The following is a 19,599-nucleotide window of genomic DNA, read 5'->3' as shown; positions in this document are numbered from 1 at the left end:
AGGTTTACCCCAGCTATCACTTCTGTGTCACTGTTAGACAGAGGCACAGTATACTAACCTCGAAAAAGGGCATAGCAAAATAAATTTAAAATGGGTGGTGAAAGCCAAACATATTCTGGCTAGGCTTATTAATGCCCTAGGGCAGATAGCCTAGTATGAACCTATGAACCTATGAACCTATATATGTATAAATATATATATATATATATATATATATATATAGATAGATAGATAGATAACCGTATCACCTCTACTCCTATAGGAGTGAATAGGTAAATGCTATCAAAAGACAATATTCACTTTGTCCTACTAGAAAAAAAATTAACTTGGCAGAGCAATTCAGAAAATTCCTCTATAAAGTTAATCCAGAGCTGCCACCATTTCCAGTATGACAGCACTTGATAAATAGCATTAACCAATCCCCTGGACTGTTGCATTCACCTGCAGCTTTTCCGGTGAGCCCACTCTCCATGCTATAGCCAATACCAAGAGAAAATCATAGCAGCAGAGTTGTCTGTGAATTCAATAGGTTTACCACCATACAAAAACCTTCCAAGATAAGGTTTTTACATCATGGTAAGCTTTTCTGATACCCAGAGACTATGTATTTTAAGCATCTGTTGCTTTACTATTACCTTATTTTGTCAAAAAACAAAAAAAAACTAATTATTTTAAAAACAAAAACATAAATGTCTATTTTAATGCCATTTGAATTTAAACATATTTCACCAAAGAGTCATTTGTTTTTCCCTGCACACTTCATAGTAAAACTGTAAGGTTGGATTTCACTTGACTTACTTCTGACTTTTATTATTTTCTAACATTATAACCCATGTCCCATGCTTTCTTACTTTTTTTGATCTTTCCTATCCTTGATCATCAAGCTCCATTACTCTCCAAACTCACCCTTTGTATCTCATGCATTCTGCTCTTCCATTCTAACACCCTACATTACCTAGTGCGTGAGTGGGGGAGGTCCTCCTCTTGCAAGGAAGATTTACCTTTGAGCCTTTTTTGAGTTACACTGTGGAGGGAGAATTTGGAAAACTCATGAGCAGCTATCAATGGCTGGATTGACTTTTCATTTTACTGGCCTATTCCCCTTTCTTTGTTAAGCTGCAGGTGTATTACAGCCTGCAATGTTTAATACCTGGCAATGAAAACGAATGTATTCCATCTCAGTCTCCCCTCTAAGTTCTACATTATCTGTGACAGGCAACATCTGCTCTGATTCTGTAGCTTGAGTGCTCCCCGCCAGTGGCAATCTGCACTATTTACATTGATACTTTCCCCACCTCTGAATGGATTGGCTAACAGCAGCCACTCATTGCCATCTCCCCCAGCTGGCATTCCCACCAGTGTCGTGCACTATTCACTGGAAGCAGAATAGGGCAAATTCACAGCTGGATCCCTCTGCTGGTACAAGACAATAAGACTGCTCTTTCCAAAAAATACCAAATCACTTTTATCGTGTAAATAAATTGCAAGAATAGAGGTCAAAGCTTTAATCAGAAAAAAAGCAGTTTTTCCAGCATTTCAATGATTATCTCTCTTTTTTTTGCATTTAAGCATAAATACTAAAGTATAATACATATAATAAAATACTCAGGTGGAATATTGAATGCATTTAATACAAGACCAGAATCTTTAAGTATTCATCAACATGTCTCATTACACGACTGCTAATACATTATTTATATTCACGTGTTTTTTCAATAAAATATTTTTAATACACTAAACAGTCATCACAAATCTATTCATCATGACAGCTTAGAACAACAAGTTACAGTATTATCCATAAAAAAAAAATCTACAATTATACCTAATTCTCCCAAGCATGCAAGAAAGTCCACCAGTAGTTGGCATTCAGAGTCAGTGTTGACAGACTGACATAGTGTGTTATTACAAAATGTAAGCCTGTACTTAACTTCATTGATAACACTCATTAACATTTTGTGTTTTTTTTCTTAGAGTACAGAAGGTACTGATAAAGAGTATGCTGAATATTATTACATGCAGTAGAACTTAACCAACTATAAACCTTGCATTTCTTAAGTAAGGATAGTTTGTGTGACGATGTGAGGTACTGTCAGCTATGCCAGGAAAAGTAGGGCAGAGGATGTGTAACATATGCCAAGATAGCTGGAATTTAATAAAGAAGTATTTGAATATCAAACTGATTTGTAAAGATGTTTGTGCTGAAAATGGATTTGTAAAATTGATTGTGTTAAAAATGTACCAACAGTGGGTCCTGACTGTACTGTAACTGAAGTAAATATATATATGGTAACAGACGTTACTGGAAGAGAAGATGTTAAGCTCAGCTCCAGCTAAGATTGGAAAATAGTAAGAAATTAAATTAATGGACCTAGGCCATAAAGATGTTATCTCACAGTTTTGAATGAAGCCAGAGATACAATGTCTGTAAGAAGCATGGTTTGTTAGTCTATGTAGGAGGAGTAGAAGTCTGTAATTGTTTTATGACTTACAGAAGCTGCACCATATCTGAGCAATGCTCTTGTGTGTGGGTTATTGACATGTAGGTGCTAGATCTTGGCAGTTGGTAGCAGTTGGGGGGGTGTTGCATGGGAACCAGAAATAAGATGACCAGATGTGATGTCATTCTGTATGGAAATAATGTTTAATTATTAGATGAGACAGAAGTTTCAGGGCAGCCTGTTTCTTGCAACCTGACATAGAAGGATTCCCCACTTACTTCATCTTGCCTTGCTCCATTAAGTAAGTAGAAACAGTAATTCTCTAGATCAGTCAGAAAAATATAGTGAGAATAGTTAGTGTTTTTCTGTAACTGTGTGAATCCTTCCAGCTGTGTTATTTTTGCTATTTCCTGTGACAGAATCTCTGGTGTTTACTATAGATAGATATTTCTTATTTCATGTTCTTTTACTATTTATTATTAAATATATATAAACTTTTTATTTTGGTTGGTCCTTTGACAATATTTTAACCTTTGAGAGTACTTATTACCATTTATATTAATACTAATTTAGCTCAGTATAAATGAGTACCCTTGCAAGAACTGTAGGTATTCAGCTTTTTAGTGTCTGGTGGCACAAATAACTACCTTATAGTCTGGGCAGCAGAGGAAACAGTGAGTAAATCTGTGGCAGCCTTTTGTCTGTGTGTGTGTGTGTGTGTGTGTGTGTGTGTGCGTGTGTGCGTGTGTGTGTGTGTGTGTGTGTGTGTGTGTGTGTGTGTGTGTGTGTGTGTGTGTCAGCTACTTGCAGCAGGGACAAGAAGCACTGTTTTCACAGAGTGGGTGCTTGGAGGACTTGGCTTGGACACTCAGCTGAGGCCTTAACCATACAGCTGTGCTAGTGGGGACCTTTATTGGGGCCCTGGGAGGAGATAGATATAAGGAAATCCAGACCCCAGGCTGACTGTGTTCCCTGTTTGCTGTTAAGGGAAATTGTGCTTGATGCAGAGAGGTTTGCTTCTGAAAATACTGAGTGTATCCATTTGTATTCCAAGTGATAGTGTCTCTCCATTGTCAGTGGTGAGGATACAGGCTTGTTGATTACTGACCCAGAGGGGGGATGTCACATACTGGTGAGCATTGGTGTGGATATTAATTGAACTTGTGTAGCCTGTAGGCAGTTGTCACTGAAGAGGAGCCCTGTCAGCAGCCACAAGATAAACATTCAGAGTTTCATTTTACAACAGTTTTATTTATGTATGTATGTATGTATTTATTTATTTATTTTGTTAGTTTAGTTTAGTCAGGGAAAGCAGGCAACAATGACAGGAGAGGATTATGGCAACCTGACAAAGAACCAGTTGTCCAAGGTGTGTGAAGCAAAAGCACTGGTATATGCCAATCTGACTAAAGAGGAAATTATTTCCTCCTTAGTCACAGCTCAGACCAACAACCAGGAGGATAACCAGCCTGGTGATGGGAATTTTCAGCCCTCAGAAACAGGACAGTTCACCTTTTCCTCAGAGGACTTAAAAACCTGTCTGGAGTTAAAGAGACTTGAAATGGAAGACAAACATTCGGAATTAGAATCAGCAGAGAGACTGTGGTGTTAGGAGATGAAAGAAAATGAGAAGCAGCATCAACACAAGAGGGTCATGCTGACTCTTTGTCAGGGTCATGGATGTAATAGGGAAGGGAATAACCGAACCCCAGAAGCAATAAAGGTCAGTAAATGTCTGCCACAATTTACAGAGAGTGATTATTTCAATAGTTTTATTCATGTGTCTGAAACAGAATGTAAACAGTATAATGCTGACCAGGAGCTCTGGGTACTGTTTCTGGACCCCTTACCCCATGGTAAAGCTGTAGATGCTATTTCTAAATTGTCTGGTATTTACTGTTTAAGCTATAAAAAAGTAAAGAAATGTTTACTTGAATATTTTAAGTTAACATCTGAAGCTTACAGAAAAAAATTCCATGAGCATAGACACAAGGTAGATGAAATTTTGTGTGATTATATTGCTGGGTTAAGCACTTATTTTCATAGATGGGTGAGTGGGTGTCAGGTCACCAATTATGAAGGGCTGGCAGCCCTTTTGGTGAGGGAACAACCCCTTAGCACTTTGCCTGAGGACATGTGAATCTGGTTGGCAGACCAACAGTGTAACTATGCAGATGAGCTGAGGAAAAAGGGGGGATCTCTACTTAGCAAGCAGGGCATCACTGCACAGGAAAGGGATATTCATTGCTGCATATGGATATAAGGGAAGCCATGGTGGGCAGCCTAAACCAACCCAACAGAGTCCACCAGTAACAGGGGAAGCCACTAGTTCAGGTGCACAAACAGGATCAAGGTTTAAATGTTTTAAATGTAACCAGTGGGGCCATGTATCATACAGATGTCCACAGAGGCAAGGTGGTGAACAAAAGGTGGGGGAGCCAGTATGCCAGTAGTACATTGTCTGCAGACAACAGGGGTACCAAACTATTACAAGAGGTTATATCTTATCTTACTGGATGGAAAACGGGTCACTGCTAAGACAGACACAGCTTCTGACATAACTATTGTGAAGCCTGCAGTGCTTAAAGAGGAACACAACTTGCTTGGGCAGTCCACTCCTGTCAGAGCTTTAGGAGGGGCTTCATTCCAAGTGTCTTTGGCCTGGGTTTACCTTGAATGGATAAGGTAGAAAAGGAAGCAAGCAAGTAGGTGTATTTCAGGATATCCCTGCAGATGTCTTGGTAGGGAATGATTCTGATAATGCAGTACCTTGTGTGCAAGCAGTTACACACAGTCAGGCTTGAAGACAGGCATGTGGGTCTGGTAGCCTGGCGGATACTCAGACAGACCTCACACCTGAAGCCAGGGCTGTTGAGGTGGCTATTTCAGGGAGGGAGCTAACCTGTAGCAGTGAGCCTGAAGGTGAGCCATAGTTGCTGGTAGGTAATGGTGTTCCTTTGGAAAGAGTAACTGCAAGGGAAGAGGTAAGTGGTAGTACCCAGGCTGACAGTGAGACACCGCTGTCAGAGGATATCAGACTGCTTGTAGAAGGGGAGCTGGGAAGAGTCACAAAAATAGAGCTTAGACAGGCTGAGTTTTCAGACCCTACACTATAAGGTTTGAGGGAGGTAGCTAAGGAGGTAACTGATTCTCAAGGAAAAGGGGAATTTGTATACTGGAACAAAGGGATACTTTATAGAGAGTGCACCCCTAAGGGAGGGCTAGAGGGTAAGGTAATACAGCAGTTGGTAGTGCCTAGAGCCTACCATCTGGCACTTCTAGCCACAGTCCATGACAATCATTTTATAGGTCATATGGCCATAAAGCATTCCAAGAGATGAATCATGCAGAACTTTTACTGGCCTGGGATTGCAAGGGATGTAACAGGGTACTGCAAGACCCATGAGCAGTGCCAAAAAGTAGGCAAGGCAGGATACAAAATCATGGCACCTTTGATGCCTTTGCCTGTGACTGAAGAGTCATTTCAGAGGGTAGATATGGATATTGTAGGGTCTCTGAGTACCCCAAGTTCTGCAGGGAAGAAGTATGTCCTGGTGTTAGTAGATTATGCCACTAGATACCCTGAGGCTGTGGCTCTGTCCTCCATTGAGACAGAGAAGGTGGCAAATGATTTGTTAGAGATTTTCAGCAGGGTAGATTTCCCAAGAGAAATATTGACTGACAGAGGTGCCAATTTCATGTCAGACCTGCTTGTTTGTCTAAAGAAGGGCTGTGGAGTGAAGCACCTAAAGACCACCCCTACCACCCCAGACGTATGGTTTTGTGGAGCTGTTATACTCTACACTGAAAACCATGCTACAGGCATTTGCAGACCACTTTAAGAGAGAGTGGGACAAATATATGCCCCATCTGCTGTTTGCATACAGAGAGGTACCCAAGAAATCCACAGGTTTTTCACCCTTTGGGTTGCTGTATGGGCATACAGTGAGGGGGCCTTTAGATTTGATTTGTGATGAGTGGGTGGATGAGTGTGAATCCCACAAGGAGTCTGTTGAGTAATATGTCCTAAACCTCAGGACAAGGCTTAAGGAGCTCATGGGCTTGGCCCAAGAGAACCTGGCTGGAGCCCGACAGCAGAAAAAGGTGTGGTATGACAGCAATGCTCGAGTCCAAGAGTATGCTTTGGAGGGGGCCTTTAGATTTGATTTGTGATAATCTGTTGAGTAATATGTCCTAAGTATGCTTTGGGACAGCAGCTGATGGCTCTCATTCCTGTCAGACAAAATAAGCTGCAGGCAGCTTGGAATGGACCCTTCAAAGTGGCAATGAAGGTCAATGATGTTAACTATATGGTGAAACTGCTAGGCAGAAGGCAAGGGCACAGATTTTTACCATGTTAACATGGGATCCTGGTTCATAGGTTCATAGGTTGGTACTAGGCTATCAGCCCTAGGGCCTATACAAGCCTAGCCATAACAATTCCCTGGCTATTTCTTCCCACACTATTTACTTCCCTGGACCTCTATCTAGCAGGGTGACTGACATGATCCCCAGGGTGAATTTCCTTTCTCCCATCCAATCGTCAAGGTTCCTTTTGAAGAGGGCCAAAGAGGCACTCTGCTTGACATGTATGGACAATCTATTCCAGAGTCTGGGGAGTTTCTGGGTCAGGAACCTATCCCTCCAGCATGTTTTGTTTATTGTGATGACAAGGTTTAGATCCCTGGAGCATGTGGCTCTGAGGGATTGGGATTTCTTTAAGTGTAGCATGTCCAACAGCTCTGGGTTTGACATGGCCTTGTATGTTAAGCAGAGATAGCCTCTGAGTAAACGATATGCAACAGAGTATAGCTGGAGTTTTTTAAGGCGGTCAGCGTAGGGCATCTGCTTTAGGCCTGTGATTCTTTTAGTGAGGTATTTCCGCCGCCTTTCCAGTTGTTGCAGATGTCTTGAGAGGTACATACCAAACGAGGCATTGCATTCTATAATGTGTCTAATGAGGGATGAGTACAGTAAGACAATGACCTCCTTTTTTCTGGATAAAAAGCCCTTAGTGATGAGGTGTGCCACATAGAAGGATTTCCTGACTGTTGTGGTGATGTGGTTATAGAAGGTGAGACCACTGTCCACCTGTGCCCCTAAGTCTTTTATCACACTTTCGGTGTTTAGTGTACTGCCACGTATATGATAATTCATGGGTACAACATTTTTCCCAAAAGGGATAACTATACATTTCTTGGCATTAAGCTTGAGCCCATGGCTCTGGCACCAAGCATCTGTTTCTGTAAGGCCCTTTTGTAGAGTATCCACATCATTTGGGGATTCAATAATGGTTCCCAGTTTGCAGTCATCAGTGAACCTTATTAGCCAGAGTCCCTTAGTGTTGGCCTGTACTTCAGAGAAGTAGATGCCAAACAAGAGCGGTCCCAGGACTGAACCCCGAGGTACCCCACTTGTCACTTGTCTGGAACTGGATTTGGAGTCAGCTACTTTTACAGTGTGGGTTCTATCAGTAAGCCAGTTAGCAACCCATTGGGTGACAAAAGGGATTAATGCCTAGCTTAGTAAGTTTATCTATGATTCCAGAGTGGGGGATGATGTCAAAGTCCTTGGAAAGGTCTAGATAGGCTATGTGGACCATCTTACCCTTGTCCATGGCTCTGGAGACTGATTCAAAGTAGTCAATCAGGTTCAGGAGACAAGATCGGCCCTTCACAAACCCAAACTGGGTGGGGTCCAGTGTTTGAAGGTTCCAATGTCTTTGTTTATAAGTTCCATGATCATACTCTCCATGGCCTTGCAGATAAGGCTCGTCAGACTGATGGGACGGTAGTTTCTGGGATCCAAGGTGGATCCCCCCTTATGGAGTGGAATAACTGTAGCTCTGCACCACTCAGTGGGCATGAAACCTGAGGTGAGGCTATGATTAAACATGACACTTAGGTGAGGTGTCAGTTCATACTATAGTTCATGTAGTACACAGCCCGGGATGTCATCTGGTCCCATGGATGCTGTATTCTTGGCTTTGGAAAGTACATTTTTTACCTGTGTGGCCATTATTACCAGAATCTGGCAATCTTCCAGTATTGAGATGGGCCATTTAGGGGGTGAGAGGGGGGTGAAGTTGGCACTGAATCGATCTGCCAGGATATTGGCAATATCCTTAGGATTAGTATATTTAATGCCATTCTGTTTTAGCTCGGAGCAGATCTGAACATTGCCATTTAGATTCTTGACATAGTTATAGAATGCCTTGTGGTTGTCTTTGGAATCTTTGTCAATTTTATTTTCGTAACTAGCTTTGGAGGATTTTATGAGGGATCTCAGTTTCTTACTGAGGCTGGTAAGGGAGTTTTTCTCATCCTAGGATTTTCCTCTTTTCTGCATCAGTTTCTTCCTTTTGTTGTAAAGTTTGTTTATGGCAGGATGCTGAGTATTTGCAGTGGATGGCAGAAGGAGTCTGAGGAGGATCTGGTTACTGATATTTTCTGTGAGGCTCAGACTGACCCCTCAGTGGTAGGGGTAGCAATGTCCCAGCAGGTATCTCCTTGTGGGAGGGTGGCCTAATGGTTAAGGTGTTTGCCTTACAAACACAAGGTGCAGGGTTTGAGTCTCACAAGGGATAATTGGCTAGGCTTAAAATGGCTCGCAAGGGCAGATAGCTTAGTACTAACCTATGAACCTATGGTCCATACCCAGGTTCAACAAATCTGAGCAGTGTTACAGCAGTTTGGGGGCATGTTCACTGCGAAATCTGGGTGCACCCACCTGGTGCAGCACCATGTGGATACAGGGCCCCAAAGGCCTATTAAGCAGGCCCCTTACAGGGTGCCTGAGCAAGTCATACAGACTCTAAGAGGAGATACAGGAAATGTTGGAACTGGGAGTAATCTAGGATTCCAGCAGTCTCTGAGCCTTCCCAGTGGTGCTGGTACTAAAGAAAGATGGCAGCACCAGGTTCTGTGTGGACTACAGAAAACTAAATAGTCTCACAGAGTCAGATGCTTACCCCATGCCTAGGACAGATGAAGCCTTAGAACTGCTTGGTGGGCTAAGTATCTGACCACTACTGATCTGATCAAGGGCTACTAGCAACCAGAGAGACGTGTAAGCCCTTGTGACTCCTTTTGGATTATATGAGTTCAAAAAAGATGCCCTTTAGGATGAAAAATCCCCCATTGATATTCCAGAGGCTGGTAGAGCTTATGTTAGCAGGAGCAGGAGAATATGCCCTTGCTTACCTGGATGATATTGCCGTTTACAGCCATTCCCGGCATGAGCACCTTCAGCATTTCAGGGACTGCAAGGGGCAGGGTTGACCATTAAGCCCAGTAAGTGTCAGATGGCTATGGCAGAGGTCTTCTACCTGGGACATAGAGTGAGGGGAGGGGTGGGAAGATCAGGCCAAAACCTGCTAAAGTGTAAGCCATTCAGGGGTGGCCTGCCCCTGTTACTAAAAAGCAGGTGAGGGCATTCTTGGGGACAGCGGGGTACTATAGAAAGCCTCTTCCCAATTATAGTACAATAGCTGCTCCCCTCACAGGCCTGACAATGAAAAAAAGGACAGACAAGGTAGTGTGGACCCCAGCCTGCAAGCAAGTATTCCAAAAGCTTAAAGGGGCTTTGAGATGACCCCCTGTGTTAGCCAGTTCAGATTGCAGCAAATAATTTGTTGTGTAGGTGGATGCTTTGAATCATGTGGTGGGGGCTGTACTCAACCAGGTTTCCTCAGAGCGTGAAGAGCATGCAGTGGTATATCTCAGCCACAGACTACAACCTAGGGAGGAATGTTATGCAGCAGTAGAAAAAGAATGTCTAGCCATAATATGGGCACTGCATAAACTACAACACAATCTGTATGGAAGTAAATTCCCTGTAGTTGCAGATCACAATCCCTTAACATGGCTAGATCAAGCCAGCCAGCAAAATGCCAAGTTACTAAGGTGGAGCCTAGGGTTGTAGTAATATGATATGACAGTGTAGCACTGTAGTGGGGCTAGCAATGCCAATGCAGATGGGCTCTCAAGACAGGGTATGGGTAGTGTATTCCCTGATATGCTCATTCCTCTCAAACATTTTGCAAGGGTCACTTGAAAAACTAGCTTGAGTCTTCAAAGGGGGAGAGATGTGACAATGTGAGGTATTGCCAGCTATGCCAGCAGAAGGAGAGCAGTGGATGTGTAACATATGCCAGTAGCTGGAATTTAGTAAAGAATTACATGGTATTTAAATATCAAACTGATTTCTACAGATGCTTGTGTTGAAAATGGATTTGTAAAGTTGCTTGTGTTCAAAATGTACCAAAAGTGGGTCCTGACTGTATTGTAACTGAATTAAATATATACATGTTAACAGATGATGCTAAAAGAGAAGAGGTTAAGCTCAGCTCCACCTAACTTTGTAATATAGCAAAAAATGAAATTACTAGGCCTAGGTCATAAATATGTTATTTCACAGTTTTGAATGAAGCCAGAGACGCAATGTCTGTAAGAAACATGGTTTGTTAGCCTTACAAGAAGGAATAGAAATTTGTAATTGTTTTATGACTTCCAGAAGCTGCACCAGATCTGATCAATGCTCTTATGTGTGTATTATTGACATGTAGGTGCTACATTCTAGCAGTTTCTAGCAATGGAGAGTTGCTTGGGAACCAGAAGTCAGATGGCCAGATGTATGTTTTATTTATTTATTTATTTATTTATTTTTATTTATTTATTTTATATTTGTTGAACGGGTGTGTCCGACTGAGCTACTGCCCTTTTTCAGTGGAGGCCCAAGGAGAAAAGCTCGAAAGTTATACAATGCAATAAAATATAGCAATACAGATACATTTTCAATAACGGTACAATAGAGAAGTTTGGTATTTAATGTGCATATATTACATGCATGTGTGTTACTGAGATATCAAATAGAACTATATACAAAAGGAAGATGTTATAAAGTAAGAAATAGGGTTTCTTATGTGTATGTCATTTTATACAGAACTAATGTTTTAATGTTAGGTGAGACAGAAGTCTCAGGCCAATCTGTTTATTAGAACCTGACATAGAAGGATCCCTCACCTATTTTATCTTACCTTGCTGTATTAAGTAAGTAGGAACAGTAATTCTCTAGATCAGTCAGGAAAATATAGTGAGAATAGTTAAGTATTGTTTTTCTGTAACTGTGTGAATCTTTTCAACTGTTATTTTTAATATTTTCTGTGAATGAAACTCTGGTGTTTACTGTAAATAGGTATTTTGTATTTTCATGTTCCTTTATTATTAAATACATTTAAATATATTTAAACTTTTCATTTTGGCTAGTCCTTTAGAGAATATTTTAACCTTTCAGAGTACTTATACCTATTGGTGACAGTGCGGCCACCCCTGAAGCCTGGCTGTTTGGTCAACATTACCATTTGTATTAATATTAATTTCCCTCAGTATAATTGAGTACTCTTGTAAGAGCCTTAGGTAGTTGGCTTTTGTAGTGTCTGATGGCAATGATAACTACCTTATAGTGTGGGCAGAAGGGGGCACAGTGGGTAAATCTGTGCCAGCCTTTCCCAGGTGTGTGTGTGTGTGTGTGTGTGTGTGTGTGTGTGTGTGTGTGTGTGTGTGTGTTTGTGTGTGTGTAAATCAAATCTCAGAGTTTGTGCATGTGTGTCAGCTACTTGGAGTAGGGACATGAAGCACTGGTTTCACAGACAGGGTGCTGGAGGACTTGGCCTGGACACTCAGTTGAGGATGTAACCCTATATCTGTGCTAGTGGAAAGCCTTACTGGGACCCTAGAAAGAGACAGATATATAGAAATCCAGACCCCTGGCTCTTTGTGTTCCCTGTGTGCTCTTAAGGGAAATTGTGTTTAATGCAGAGAGGTCTGCATCTGGATATACTGACTGTATCCATTTGTATTCCAAGTGAACATCCCTCTCCAGTGTCAGTGGAAAGAATTTAGACTCCTTGATTACAGGCCCAGAGTGAGGACATCACAGTTTTCACAAAAATAAAGGACATTATTAATTTTACATGTTATATGCTTTCTTATTTTGCTCTGTTAATATATCAGCAGAGGCCACAAAGCTGTCCTTTGGGTTCTCAGATGCTTTCTCAGTTTAACACCTTAATGGCTTTACTAAACAGGTGATACAGTCAGGGCTTTTGTTAGCAATTTGTCACCCCCGTCAAGTTGGGGCCCTTAAACACTTATAGCTCTAAGTATGACCTGTCACTTCCAGCCCTCCAAAGCAAGCTTTTAGTTCATGCTGCAGAGTTTAAGGAATAGCACATACAGACTGAACTTTAGCTGCAATGTTCTTACATTATGAAAGGCCTGGAACACACTGTGTTGACTCATCTCACACAGGGACATTTACAAGTACTGGCATTTAGTTGCAGTGATGACACATTACAACAGCTCAATTTTTCAGGGCCGCCCTTAGGTGAAATGATGCCCTAGGCAATGGGCTCCATAGTAGTTCCCACTACCTACAGTTTCATCCCCTCACTCACATCCACCAGTCCTTCTCCCCTGTCCTCCCATCCCAGGCAGCCAAAACTAGACACATTATATTATTTTTTTCCTCCTTTTCTCACATTTTGTCTTACTCTTTAGATTTTTCAAGAAAACATGCCTTTCTAACAACAAACTCAAGCTTAAAAGCTCCAAAAGACCACACAAGGCAAAATAAATAAGTTGAGTACTTTCATTTGTTTAATACACGAACTTCTTCAGAACAGATGACACACTATGCAAATACAATTGCTTATATAATAGAAGCTGCTATAAAAAAAGCAATAAAAAACAAGTATCGATAAATGCATTAAATAGCCAATAAAAACAAAGGTATTTAAATATAAAGTGGTCCCTAATAAATAATTCTAGTTTTCAATAAAGATTTAATATTAATGAGCCCATTGAGCCCTAAAGCAATCTAATATTTCAACTCCTTTGTTTCTGAAACAATATTGAAACTATCAATCTCTCTGGTAGCAATTAAAAAGGTAATGTCATCAATGCCCTAGCTAAGCATGCAAGTGAATGCTCTAATTTTACAAAGTTTGTATGTTTGCATTAGATTTTGTAGATCCTTGGTTATATACTGATAGTTTTAATATTGTTTTAGAAACAAAGGAGTTGAAATAGGAGATTGATTTACCAGTTTGACTGTGCTCCAGGTCTCAATGAGCTCATTAATATTAAATGCTTGTTGAAAAATAGAATAATTTATTGGGGACCACCTTATATTTAAATACCTTTGTTTTTATTGGTTATTATTTAATGTCTTTATTGATACTTGTTTTTTATTGTTTTTTTTTTATAGCAGCTTCTATTATATAAGGGATTGTATTTGCATAGTGTGTCATCTGTTCTGAAGAAGTTCGTATAGTAAGCAAATGAAAGCTCTCAACTTATTTTGCTTTGTGTGGTCTTTTGGAGTTTTTAAGCATGAGATTTTGTTATTCAGTTTTATTTTTTAGTGCTTTGTCAGTGGTGTTAAATATTTTTATTTTAAAACGTCTTTCTATATGCTGTAAACTGCATTTTAAAGGTTTTTTTTCCACAACCTTTTCATCCAATGATGTCTTGAACAAGAATTATGCTTAAGGAAAGTGTTTCTGTTCAACTTTACTTTTTCTTGTATCTTTTCAACACACCTAATGTGGTACAGATTGCACATTAATAACTGTGTAGAAAGGAACTTAACTAAGCTTGGGGTCTGAGTCCATAATGTTATAGATACTCTGAGGTCCCTTTTAGAACATTTTCCTAACTTTTTTTAATTTTTTTTATCCAGTGATGGCTTGAACAAAAATGATGAGCAAGAAAAGAATTACACTGTTATTTTCTTTTCCAAGGAAGACATAAAGTTGTGCCAAGCCTTAATGTTCAATCCTGACAAAATAGTAGCTCACAATAAACTAACAAGACAAATGTTTGAGAGGATACATAAATCCAGTCGGGGAATACTGCCTGCCTGTTTAGCATCCCATCACCCCACCAAAAAAAAAGTTAGCCACTGTCTATGCATTCCTCTGTTATTAGATTAGGATTAAATAAGACATTCAATTGATGAAAATCATGTATTTCAAGTGATTGCTGTCATACATACACATAGGATGCTTTCCTACACCTCACTCCTATCCCACAAAGGCAGCCACCTATGTATCTACTTGATCTGTGATCATGGACAATCAATGGTAAACCACACCTCGGATCATAGGATCATAGGAGGTTACTAGGCTAAAAGCCCCAGGGCCCTTACAAGGCTAGCCAAGAGTTTATCCTCACAAAAGAAACCTCAATCAGCACCTATCACCCCTGTCAATGAGGGACAAGGATGGAACTCCTAGTACAAATTTGTGGTTTCCCATCCACTCATCAAGGTTGTTCTTGAAGAGGGTCGACAACATACTCTGTTTGACATGTATGGGGAGCCTATTCCAGAGACAGGGCAATCTCTGGGAGACAAACCTGTCTCTCCATCAGGTTTTGTTAATCTCAGATATTAGATTTAGACCTTTCAATCGGGTAATGCGCGAGAATTTAGACTTACAGATGTGGAGCATATCTAGTAGGGCAGGGTCCAAGACTGCTTTGTAGGTGAGACACAGATCACCTCTGAGCAATCTGTATGATACTGAGTAGATTGATAGTGATTTGAGCCTGTCCACATAGGACAGGTGTTGGAGGCCATGGATCTCTTTGTGAGGTATTTCTGTGGTCTTTCCAGCTGATGCAGGTACTTGGAGAGGTACATACCAAATAGGGCATTGTACTCAATTATTGGCCTAATGAGGGAGGAGTACAGAGAGGTAATAACCTCCATTTTCTGGATGTAATCCCTTTACTTATGAGATGACCAAGTACAAGGCTTTTCTAAGCACTGCCGCTGCATGATGGGTCAAATGTGAGATCATTGTCAACCCTGGTCTCTCACCACAGGTTGTGTGCTTAGGGAGTTGCCGTTGATGTGGTAATCAGTAGGGACTGTGTGTGTTTTTGCCAAATGGTACGATAATACATTTTTTTGAATTTAACTTAAGACCATGACTTTGGCACCAGGCATTTGTTGCTATGAGACACTCTTGTAGTCAGCCAAAGGCCTTTTGTCACTGCCTGGACCTCTAAGAAGTAGATGCCAAAGAGTAGTGGTCCCAGGACAGATCCCTGGGAACACCACTAATGACAGGTCTGCTGTCAGAGGTGGAAGCCCTATTTCGACCTTGTGGGTCCTATCAGTGTGCCAGTTGGCCGCCCACCTGATGAGACAGGGATTTACGCAAAGCTGTTACCTTTTCGATGATGCCCAAGGAGGGGATTGTGTCAAAGGCTTTGGCCAAGTCAAGGTAAGCTGTATGTACTGACTTTCCCCTCATCCAGGGTCTTGGTGACCATCTCAAAAAAGTCAACCAGGTTTAACGGGGATCTGCCCTTGACGAATCCGAACTGGGTGGGGTCAAGTGCTTGGAGATTGCCTATACCCTTGTTTATGAGTTTCATGGCTTTACAGATCAGACTTGTCATGCTAATGGGGCAATAGTTTCCAGGGTCAGTAGTGGCACCACCTTTGTGCAAGGGGATTACAATGGCAGTTTTCCACTCTGCTGGAATGAAGCTGTGATTGAATAGGGTGTGCAATGGTGAGTCTAGTTCTTGCTGAAGATGGTGCAGAATACAGCCTGGGATACTATCAGGTCCTATGGAAGCTCTATTCTTTGCCTTGGATAGGGACTTTAACACTTGATCTATGGAGATGTGAGGTGCGGGAGAAGTATCAGGGATGACAAATGAGCCTTCTAGGGGAGACATGGGGTTGAGATTTGTGCTGAACCTATCTGTAATTCCAATCCAACATGGCTGTATACAGGGAATATACATCAGGACAATCCAAAATTCCAATAAAGGATTGTCGAGAGACTGGACCTGAAAAAGTCTACAAGGACAAAGTCGTTATCCCAATAAAACCTATAAAAGGAATGATATGGAGTGAGTTTTGTTATTGATGAAGGACATTTAAGAAGTAGATTCATTTTATTTTTAGAAATAAAATTATTTAGATTAAGTGATTTCTCTAAATACTTGGACCCTTGACAATCTTGTATTGGAACTCTGATCTGAGATCATGAGGAAAATGCAAAAATCAAAATAACGCTCACAGTTATGCTTTCCACCTGGTTACTGCTAGGCAGTACACTCCCATTCCACCGGCTATAGTAATCTTTTTTGCATATCTCTGAGCCATGTGACAAAAGTAAAAAAAAAAAAAACAATGACCACATTGTCTTCAGTCCTATCACAAGTTATAATGGCCTCTTGTGTACACTTCTGAGGTTTGTTTGTGATGAAAATTAAAGTAATAATCATACCCTCCCCAGAACCCCCCACACACACACTCACACACTCACACACACACACACACACACACACACACACACACACACACACACACACACACACACACACACACACACACACACACAGCACATTCACCTTTAGGCAAACTGAAGGAATAACAGTTCACCTACTGCATGTCATTTAGGCACAGAATAACAGAGCATATAACTAGACCCACACAGAGAAGGAGAAGGCATGCAAACTCCATGTAGAAATGTCCACAGCCAAGATCCCAACCACAGCAAAACACCTTGAAATGGCATTGCTACTCATTGTGATTGTGGTAATCAGCCTTTTTTAACACAAATCCTCATCTGGCCAAACCACCAAAATAGCCACTTATCATGTGTAAGGTCTATGTTTGTGATAAGTGAAAGACATGATGGTCAAATTGTTACTCTTAAATACACTGCAACCACACCCCCCTCACAGACAAGCATAACAGTAGTGCTAATGAGGTTTAGGATAGAAAGTGAAAGAAATCATAGCCAACTTGCTACTCTTACACTCTGTAATCCCCCTACACACACACACACACACACACACACACACACACACACACACACACACACACACACACACACACACACTCACAAGCATAAGGCATAGCAATCTTAGTTTTATACTGCTTTCATCATATGCAGTACATTGTGTAACAGTAGTACCACCACACTAGATCAGTGATCATTGTTTGGCAGTCATCAGAAGTAATACATACCAATCACTGTCCATGATTTCACAGAATGTCATTGATTTTGCCTTAGATATTTGTCCTAACCCTTGAACATTTTTCAGGATTACAGACAGTCAGTAATGCCAGATATTAGATCATACCTCTCACTGTCCAAACAATTCATGCTGATATAAAACATATTATTCTAACTTTTTAAGTGAATTAGAGTAACATTTAATTAGTGTTCATGATTTTGAATATTTATTATGGCACTATTTTTGGTTTTGCCCAGAACTTTTGAGCAAAAAAGTTGACAGTTATAGTATCTGATGCCCCACCACTATTTATAATACTCGCTGAAAGAGAAAACCATCCTTGAAGATTGAGAGCTTCCACTCTTCTTAAAATCTCGGGTAAGCACTAGATTGGTCACTACTCTGGATTGCTGGTCTCTAGCACTTACCTCATTTATATTCATTCACTGATTACCAACTTTGTCCTAACGGGATCATGTTACAACCCTGTTTAGGATGAAGTGCATAACTTGAGAATGAATGATATATTTTTTCAGATCACTTTCCCCCCATCAGCAGCAGCTTTTGCAGCACCCCCCACACACAGGTAAGGATGATTAAGGGGCTCTCCACAGCCACGGGCATCACTTGTGCCTAAAGCCAGCTTTGATGTTAGTTTTAGTGGAGAGATTGTCCATCAGCAGGATTTAACTAAGGTCACTATGTCAGAAGTAAAATATTTAATGAAATAATGAGGCCTGCTACTTGGCTAAATACTGTTACTACAACCAGAAATACCTTAGAATTTCAAGGGAGAAGTTGTGCCATTCATTAGGATTTGTCATCCTAAGAGGTACTACTACCTACTCTGTTTATTAAGTACACATGATTGCTGTACTAAGTTTTGTTGGTTTGACCACATGTAACAAAATAGCAAAATAGAATAATTTACTGCAGTTGGGGGCACTCAGGCCAAGGGGGTCCCCAGCAACTGCAGGGTTCACTTGTGCCTAAGACTGGCTATGGACATAGGAAAGGTAGAATTAATTATTTTAAAATATGTCTTTAATCGATATATATTTCCCATACTGCATTTAGTCCAGGGAACAATTAAAAGCCACATTACACACCTTAAGTAAAAGATGCATGCTCCTTTAAAAGCAAGAATACACAAACATGTCTGAGCTACAGTTGACCAAGTTCCTTAAAACGTGCAGATTTTATAGTGTTTTCTATAAGCACAGATATAGAGGTGAAATGTGAAAACATAACATTCAGAAATAAATAGTACATGTGTTGTTAAACCATTATGTCCATAGTGTGTCACAAACACAAAAACAGATGTGAAAAAGTAGTGTTTATGTGACTAATCAATGGCTTAGTGAGCATCATATTATGGGACATTTCAAGATCATGTGATTTTCTGGCTTGTCGTTTGTATACATTTTAATGTGCAACCACATTTAATTAGCAATCATTTTAATAATCCAGATCATTATGACCGAATAATAAATTACTGTGGGTGCTTACCTTTCCTAGTAGCTCTGGAAGCCCCAAAACCTGGCCACTAAACACACCACAGCAGATAAAGATAGCTGTGACCTGCCCCAAGGATCCTCTTATTTGCTTTGGAGAAATTTCACCCAAGTACATTGGAAGGGCGGTGAGTGCAATGCCTGTAGAGAAAATTATCCTTTTAGCTTCAGCTTGCTAAGAGCTTCTGACAATGCAGTTTTGAATTCCAGTCAATCAGACCTTAAATCAGCTGTAAAAGGCTAAAGTGTAAGAGGCAAAAATAAAAGGAAGGCCTTGACCTTGTTAAACCAAATGAAGTATCTTCTAATTTTGACAATGCAGTGGAAATAACAAAGATAACAGAGAAGCATTAAAATCTTAATATAATGTCTAAGGGTGGTAGTTTATGCAACTCAGATTGTCCTGTTTTCTTGACCTCATGAATCTGTCACAAAAAATAAATGTAACATATTAAATCTTTTCTAAACTACTAAGCCTGTTATGCATTGGACTGTGCATATTTAAAGGCAATTTGCTTCTTAATTATGAAATACAGCATCATCAGGTAAAACTCCTCTCTATAAAGCAATTTAAATGACTTTGGTTTGAGGCATTAG

At 40.5% G+C, this 19,599-nt stretch overlaps 1 protein-coding gene across 3 annotated transcripts in view; it reads right to left on the bottom strand.

The window, feature by feature from the left end:
- Positions 1-19,599, bottom strand: part of SLC2A9 (solute carrier family 2 member 9) — a 3,818,728-nt gene that overhangs the window by 2,513,125 nt on the left and 1,286,004 nt on the right. For all 3 annotated transcript variants that reach the window (XM_044062595.1, XM_044062594.1, XM_044062593.1), the window contains exon 6: positions 18,998-19,143. In XM_044062595.1, the coding sequence (XP_043918530.1) occupies positions 18,998-19,143 (146 nt within the window). The remainder of the gene's footprint in view (positions 1-18,997; positions 19,144-19,599) is intronic.

Source organism: Protopterus annectens, chromosome 2.part1 (assembly GCF_019279795.1).
Source record: "Protopterus annectens isolate FY-2018-M chromosome 2.part1, PAN1.0, whole genome shotgun sequence".
In the NCBI taxonomy this organism is placed as follows: domain Eukaryota; kingdom Metazoa; phylum Chordata; order Ceratodontiformes; family Protopteridae; genus Protopterus; species Protopterus annectens.
Note: the sequence above shows the minus strand (reverse complement) of the source record. Positions and strands in the feature narration are given on the sequence as shown.